This window comes from Bos grunniens, chromosome 17 (assembly GCF_055505025.1).
Source record: "Bos grunniens cultivar Pamir isolate PY7600 chromosome 17, Bosgru_T2T1.0, whole genome shotgun sequence".
NCBI lineage: Eukaryota > Metazoa > Chordata > Mammalia > Artiodactyla > Bovidae > Bos > Bos grunniens.
Window position 1 is genome coordinate 63,856,546 of NC_141181.1, and position 7,613 is coordinate 63,864,158.

A 7,613-nucleotide genomic window follows, 5' to 3' on the forward strand; every position below is an offset into this window, starting at 1 on the left:
CACTTTCCTTTTCCTTTCGCCCCCTGCTGAGTGCGTGGGACATCAAAGGCGCGCAATACACGGGCGCATGCGCTCTCTGGCCACCCTCACCCCGCCCTCCACCGCTCTCACTGCAGATCGCTGGTCCTCAGTGGTGCCCCGCGTGGTAGAGCTCAACAAGAACTCCAACCCGGACGAGGTGGTGGTGCCTCTGGACAACGTGGGGAACCCCAGCTGCGACGGCCACCAGCAGAGTTACCCCCCTAAGTGGAGGACTGACGACGCCCCGCTCTAGGGCCGGCAGGCAGGAGCAAGGTCCTCTCCGCCGCCCATTTCCAGTCCAGCTGCATTTCAGAGGTGCCCCCCACCGGGGTGTGCCCCGCCCCGTACCCTCCTTCGACCCCCAGAGGTGAGGGCCGGGCACATCCCGGGGAGGCCCCAGGACCCTCTGGTCTCCAGGCTCCTGCCCGCCCCCCACGTCCCCCGCCCCACCTCCCTGGCCAGGGCACGGGACGCCTGGTCGCCTGTCTCACTCCCATGGAGTCACAGTAAGGGACACCAGGGTCTCTGCCCACCGGAACTCAGCTCCCTGCCTCTTCATTTATTTATTTGCTCTGCTCTCAGGAAAGTAGCCCAACCCCCAGCCCCGAACCGGAGCATGGCCGGGGCCCCAGGACCGGATCCCAGGTGCAGGGCCGGCTGCACAGGCCACCCTGGGCTGAAGTGCGGTGGCTTTGATGAGGGGCCGGGCCCTGGGTGGGTCTGGGATTGTCGGTGCTCAATAAATGTTCATTGATGGTGGAGATGGTGGGGACAGTGGTAGCAGGCATGGGGGGAAGACAGCAGGGAGACCATGAGCAAAGAGATACCTCTGTGGTTGGGGGTAGGGTGGGGATAAGAAGCCGGGGCAGGAGTTACAACCAAGGAAGTGTTCAGGGTGATGGTTGGAGGGGCTGGACTCGGCGGTGGTGGTGACTGAGAGATGGGGGTGAGCTTGGGGTGTGATGGGGAGGTAGAGATGAAGGGAGTGAGGAGAAGAGAGTACTGGTGGAGGCATAATGGTGCTGTGGGGAGACAGTTAAGTCTCCAGAGGTGCTGGGAGAGGTGATGACGTTGGTGGGGAAAAATGGTGCCAGTGGGGAGATGGTAAAGCTCATCATGGCGGAGTGATGCGGGTTCAGGGGGAGTAGGCAAGCAGTTGGGAGGGGCAGAGCAGAGGCGGAGACGACAGCCACGGAGGTGGGTGAGCCATCCGGTGTCCAGTGGGGTGATGGTGAGGGGGAGAGCAGCCCTAATAAGGACAGCGGGGCCCACTGGAGTCGAGAGAGAACCTTTGGTTGGGACCACGCACCAGCGGAGCTGTGAACGTGAGCTGGAGCTTCCCTTCCGAAGGCTGCCATTCTCCCCAGGTCACACCCCACTGCTGATCCAGCCCTGGGGCAGCTCCAAGCCTCCGGGCATGAGAAGGGGCCCTCCGGTTTTCCTCTGACCTCCCAGGTCCCTGATCCTGGCTTGGACCCAGTCTTAGGTCCCCTCTGAAGCTTCAGTTGAGAAGAGCTTGGGACTCTGGAGGACCTGGCCAAGGACAGCTGCAGTGGGAGACACACAGGGCGTGGGGTCTGAAGACCCAGCTTTGCACCCTCTGCCCAAACAGTGGCAACAGGTCACTTCTCTGGGCCTCCTTGTTCCCTGTCTGTTAGAAGGATGTCAATTACTTGAAGGATGGGAATCTCTTCGGCTATCGGAATGAAGCGGAGAATGAAGGGGAGACTCGTATTACCACTGAGGGTGGCTGGGGGGGCGCCAGCCTTCCCACAGACCCGTTCTTTCGGTCTCCCTTTACGTTGGCTTCCAAGGGCTGATGGGCTGCCCTTGTGGTCCATGGATGACCCAGCTTCTCCCAAGGATACTTGCTTCCTCATTCCAGCATTCTTTTTTTTTTTTTTTTAATAATTTTATTTATTTATCTTCGGCTGTGCTGGGTCCTTGTTGCTGCACAGGCTTTTCTCAAGTTGTGGTTAGTGGGGGCTACTCTGGTTGCGGTGCACGGGCTTCTCATTGCGGTGGCTTCTCTTGTTGCGGAGCACGGGCTTTAGCACTTGGGCTTTAGTGGTTGCAGCATGCGGGCCCTAGAGCACAGGCTCAGTAGCTGTGGTGCACAGGCTTAGTTGGTCTGCGGCATGTGGGATCTTCCCAGTCAGGAATGGAACCCGTGTCTCTGGCATTGGAAGGCAGATTCTTTACCACTGAACCACCAGAGAAGCCCTCCAGCATTCTTAATGGAGGTCCCAAGAGCCATTCTGTTTGAATGGACATGGGTCACAAGTCATACCGGAGCCAGTCCTATCCTGGGGGATGGGATACCCTCCCTGGCTGAGCCAAGGCTTCTACGAAATGGTAGGTAGTTCCTAAACTCTTGAGACTCGGTGTCCTCATGTGTAAAATGGGCGCTGACTTTGTGAAGGTCAAGTGATTCCCTGGGCTTTTCAAAGAAGAGAGAATTGTGGTTGTGGTGTTCATATATTAACATGTTTGGGGCAGCAAGTCACAGAAGACTTATGTTGGCTTGAAGAAAAGAATATTTAATATCTCAGCAAGATGTCCCAAGTTAGGGAGGGCAGTAAGGCTTGTTAATTCAGTCTCTGTGATTCATTAAGGGTTCTGCCAGCTCACTATTCCTTCAGGCATTTATCAGGCACTGTGCTGGTCACGGCCCACCAAGCATGCTGGCTTTTTCCTCACATGTGCTGTGCTTAATCATTCAGGCATGTCTGACTCTTTGTGGCCCCATGGACTGTAGCCCACCAGGCTTCTCTGTCCATGGGTATTCTCCAGGCAAGAATACTGGCATGGGTTGCCATGCCCTCCTCCAGGGGATCTTCCCAACCCAGGGATCAAACCCAGGTCTCCAACCCACATTGGAGGCAGATTCTTTACTGTCTGAGCCACCAGGGAAGCCGTGGGGCTCCATCAAAGACACAAGATGGAGCCACTGTTTCGGGCATTTCACCCAGATTCAGAGGCATCCAGGGCTTCCCTGGTGGCTAAGACGGTAAAGAATCCACCTGCAATACAGGAGACCCGGGTTCAATTTGTGGGTTGGGAAGATCCTCTGGAGACGGAAATGACAACCCATTCCCATATTTTTGCCTGGAGAATTCCATGGACAGAGGAGCCTGGCGGGCTACAATCCATGGGGTTGCAAAGAGTTGGACATGACTGAGCAACTCACATTTTTGTTGTTCAGGGGCATCCAAATGAAGGAGAAATGGTACTTCCTATGTCTCTCTATGAGAGAGATGTTTTCCCTGAAGTCCCTCAGCCAAGGTTCCCTCTTGTATTATTGGCCAGAACTGTGTCATGTGGCCTGTGCTTCAGCCAATCAGCAGGCTGGAAGCAGCAGTTGTCCTAAAGCCGCAGAAAGCAATATAGAGAAAGGAAGTTTCCCCAGCCAGGTCTTGGTTCTGTGGGAAAAGAGGATGTGGAAACCACTATTGCCTCTGCAGCCAGATGCCCTCCCCGCCACCCCATCTTTCCACTGGAAGGCAGGCAACATTGTCACGGAACATGACTGTGACTTATCCTGGGGCCATAAGGAGGTCATTTCTCTAGGAGTTTTGTGATGGGTTGGCCCACAAAATCAAAACACCCTCTTAACTCAAAAAGATTCCATAAATTATTGAGGTGAATGCAGAATGCATTCTTTTAAAATAGTGAAATCATTGTAGGCTATGACTTTTCCTATGGGAACATTTTTAGCTAAATAGATAGCAACTTTTTCAATTGTGATTTTCTAAATAATTTGATGGTGTGGGTGTTGATTTTCTGTAAGGTTTTCAAAAGCTGTTTCAGGGGAATTTCAAATATTTTCCAGCCGTTGAGATTTTGTTTGTTCCTGTGAGATCCTAATGATGACCTTTGCCAATGTCCTTCAAAGGACTGGGCGTGAACTGGTGGTAGGTCAAAACATTTTCAGGGGACACATTGGCCATAGAATCGCTTAGAGAAAAATATCCCTCCTGATTATGACGTGGTCTCTGTTTGATGCTTCTGAGCTTTTAAGGCCTTCCTAACATGAATCTCTCTTTACGGAGAAAAACCCCAGGCTCAGAATCTCCGAAAGGCAGAGCTAGAACCAGGGATGATATTAACTTCTCCAGGACTACAAGAACTGAGGATGAGGGGAGAGAGATCCCGAGGCCATTTGGGATGCTGATACTTGTGTTAGCCTGCGGCGATGGCCCTGACTCTCCCCTTTAGCCGTCCCTTTCCAGTACCTCTTTTTCTTTCCACTGTGGGCAGAGCAGGACTTGTTCTAACCAATGGGGTGTTAGCAGACCTGCCGAGGCCAGCACCTAGGAAGATGAGAGGTACGTGGAACAGAGCTGCGTCAGCCCAGCCAAGCCTCACAGAAATCAGAGGGCCCCCAGCCAACGTGGGACCAAAACTTTTTTTTTTGGTATGCTATTGAGTTTTCGCGATTTTGTTCAAGTGCAAATCATCAATTTTGTGGCAATAGCTAACAAATACAGACAACAGGAAAAAGAGTAACTGGAACCTGGTCAGGCTGCAAAAACCTGAATGTCCATTGCACTCCATGTTATAGATGGGGAAACAGAGGCTCGGAGAGGGGAAGACTTGTGCCCAGGGCACCCAGTTGGTAAGTGGTGGAGGCGGGATTTGAACTCATGTATTCTCATGCCAGAGAGAAAAACACTCTGACGCCTGGAGGGGTGAGAGTTAGTGAGGCCAGATCACTTCTGCTGTGGGTGAAGACCCTGGTTGTCTCCTATCGCTAATGCTGAACCCCGGAGACTGTCAGTTTAAACATACCCCTAACTTTATCCCAACAAGGATTTCTTATTGTGTGCATGCGTGTGTATTTAATAATGATAAAGCACTTGTATGTCATATTTGACAGCAGGGCTTTTTTCATCCCAAGTTTAAAGCACCACCGGGAAATAATTAGTGCTACCAGAGTCAAAAACAAAGGGACCCCATCAGAGAAGACAGTCGCAGAAACTCTCGGATCTTAATTGAACAATTACCTCTTATGCCTATGAATAGTTCATTATTACATGCCCTGTTATTATTAGCTGTTATTATTGTTTTAGATGAATGCTGGGAATTTTTTTTAAAAATCAAAAGCCATTTTCAACCACACTGTTCATCTCCCCCTGGCTTTCACACGCTCCTGACATTTCCGATGTAATAATGTCGTAGTCGGCAGTCAATTTTCTACACCTCGCCTGGATAACGGTGTATTCGGATCATTTTGGTTGTTTGGATGGAGTGGTTAAATACTCCAGGCCTCTGTTCATACTGTTATTAATTTCTGGTTCCTTGGTGAAAGCATTTACATGAGAATCAAGCACCTCCCGCTTTTTATTTTTTAGGAATCTGAAGTCCTGGGGAACAATGGGGAGATCCTTGTTCATCCCAATCTTTTGGGACAGAAACAAAAGGAGGTGGTGGTGATGGAGCCAGAGGACAGAGGAGAAGCCGCCTTGGGCAGTAGAGACCCAGGCACCAGGGAAGGAGGGCAGGAGGCTGGGTCAGGAGAGGCCAGGCTGGGAGTCTTGTGACTTTGGAGGGAAACACAAAAAGGAGGGGACAAATGAGCACATGTAAGGCATCTTCCGTGTGTTAGGTGCTGTGCTCAGTGCTTGGGATTCAATCTCAGGGACTATGTGTGAGCGCTTATGAATTGGTGTGGATGCCTCTCTGGGAGGCAGACTCTCTTCCTTATTCACAGCACCTCAGTTTGTTCAGAGTTCTCCACTCTGCTCCACAGGTCATGGGCTTTATCCAGATGCACCCACCACTGTGATTCTATTTCCCTTACTAGGTACTGGTATAGGAATAGCCACATAAATGAGTTCTGGACCATGAGACAAAAGAGAAAGTCTGCTGAAGGAAGAGGGATTTGGGGGAAATTGGAGAAATATAAGAAACACTGTCTTCTCTTTTGCTAGGCACCATCAGGACTGGGTGTGATGCCTGGAACTGTAGCAGCCATTTTGTGATCATGAAGGGGCTTAGTGGAGCAGAAAGAAGAAAAGGACATGGGTACCTGATCTCACCATTGTGCTAGTGAATTAACCAACTCTGGAGCCACTCTGCCTTAGGGTTTCTTATGATTGTTTGAGATAGTAATTTTTTTTCTCATCTATACCAATGTGTCAGGGTTTCCTATTACTCTGCCAAAATCTTGAAGACACAAGAACAAACTTTTCTGCCTATTTTATAGATGAAGAAAGTGAGACTCAATGAAGTAAATGCATTTGCTTAAGTACACACAGCCTGGATGTGGTGGACTCCAGCATTTGAACCCTCTGTCTTAGAAGGAGACCCCTGCTGGGAGGTGGCAGGATTTTTTTTTTTTTTTCGTCAGTCTTAGCTATGTGGCTTTTCCACAGCACAAGGACTTTGTTTTTCCCACAGGCTGTTGATGGCTTCTAACAGATGAAACCAGGACAGGTTAAGTGGAGCTGGGACTCAAACCCAGGTCCCCATATCTGAGCTCAGGCTCATCTCTGCATCTCAAGGTTCTCAGCGATGTTAGAGAGCCTCCTGCTTTATCTGAGACCCCCACAGTCTAGGATATACTCACTGGATCCCACAGATCTGCCTTTGGCTGCTACAGGGTGGGGCAGCTGATTGTAGAGACTGGCCACCAGAGGCTGCTGTAGTCATGCCCAGGAGCCTCCTCAGAGGAGGCCATAGGGAAACTTGGAACCTGTCGCCATGGTCTGGGAGGAGCCCCTAGCGTGAGCTCCCCATGAGGTGAGGCTGGAGCTACAGACCAAGGAAACCCCACCATGCCACTCCCACCAGGTGAAAAAGGAGTCTCTGCCTCCGGGGAGTCTAGGACCTAGTTGCTGTGTGCCCTCAGGCGAGTTGCCTCCCTCCTCTGAAACTCACTTTTCTCATTTTCAAAATAAGGACATCATCCCAACTTCTCAAACGAGGGCTTCCTCTCTCTTCCTGGTGGTCTTTCCCCTCTTTGGAGCCCAGCTCAACACGGTGGACAAAACCCAATTAGGACGTGAGGCCCAACGACTCCAGGGCAGGTCTGGATCCCAGTTCTGATTCTGCCGCAAACCCATGAGGAGTCTTTGTGTTGCAGATGGGGAAACTGAGGCCCAGTGGGGAGAGGAGACTTAGTTCTCCCACTTGCAACACAAATTAGGACTCAGTATTTCCTGAAGTCCCGTTTGTTCCTTGGGATGCTAACAGAAACAAACAAAAACTTAGCTGATAGGAAAAAGTTAGGGAAATGCTGGGCTAAATCTGGAAGGCTATCTTCCCTGCGGGCTTCCCATGTGGCACAAGTTGTAAAGAGCCTGCCTGCTAATACAGGAGACAAGAGATGTGGGTTTGATCCCTGGGTTGGAAAGTTCTGGAGAAGGGATAGGCTACCCATTCCAATATTCTTGGGCTTCTCTGGTGGCTCAGATGGTAAAGACTCCGTCTGCAGTGGAGGAGACCTGCGTTCGATCCCTGGCTTGGGAAGATCCCCTGAAGGAGGGCATGGCAACCCACTCCAGTATTCTTGCCTGGAGAATCCCCATGGTCAGAGGAGCCTGTCAGGCTACAGTCCACGGGGTCACAAAGAGTTGGACACGACTGAA

The 7,613-nt window shown here is 51.2% G+C and overlaps 1 protein-coding gene across 3 annotated transcripts in view; it reads left to right on the forward strand.

Moving 5' to 3' along the window:
* Nucleotides 1-782, forward strand: part of TRPV4 (transient receptor potential cation channel subfamily V member 4) — a 37,916-nt gene extending 37,134 nt beyond the window's left edge. For all 3 annotated transcript variants that reach the window (XM_086348327.1, XM_086348325.1, XM_086348324.1), the window contains one exon: nucleotides 117-782. In XM_086348327.1, the coding sequence (XP_086204453.1) occupies nucleotides 117-274 (158 nt within the window). In that variant the 3' untranslated portion in view covers nucleotides 275-782. The remainder of the gene's footprint in view (nucleotides 1-116) is intronic.
* Nucleotides 783-7,613: the final 6,831 nt, after the last annotated feature.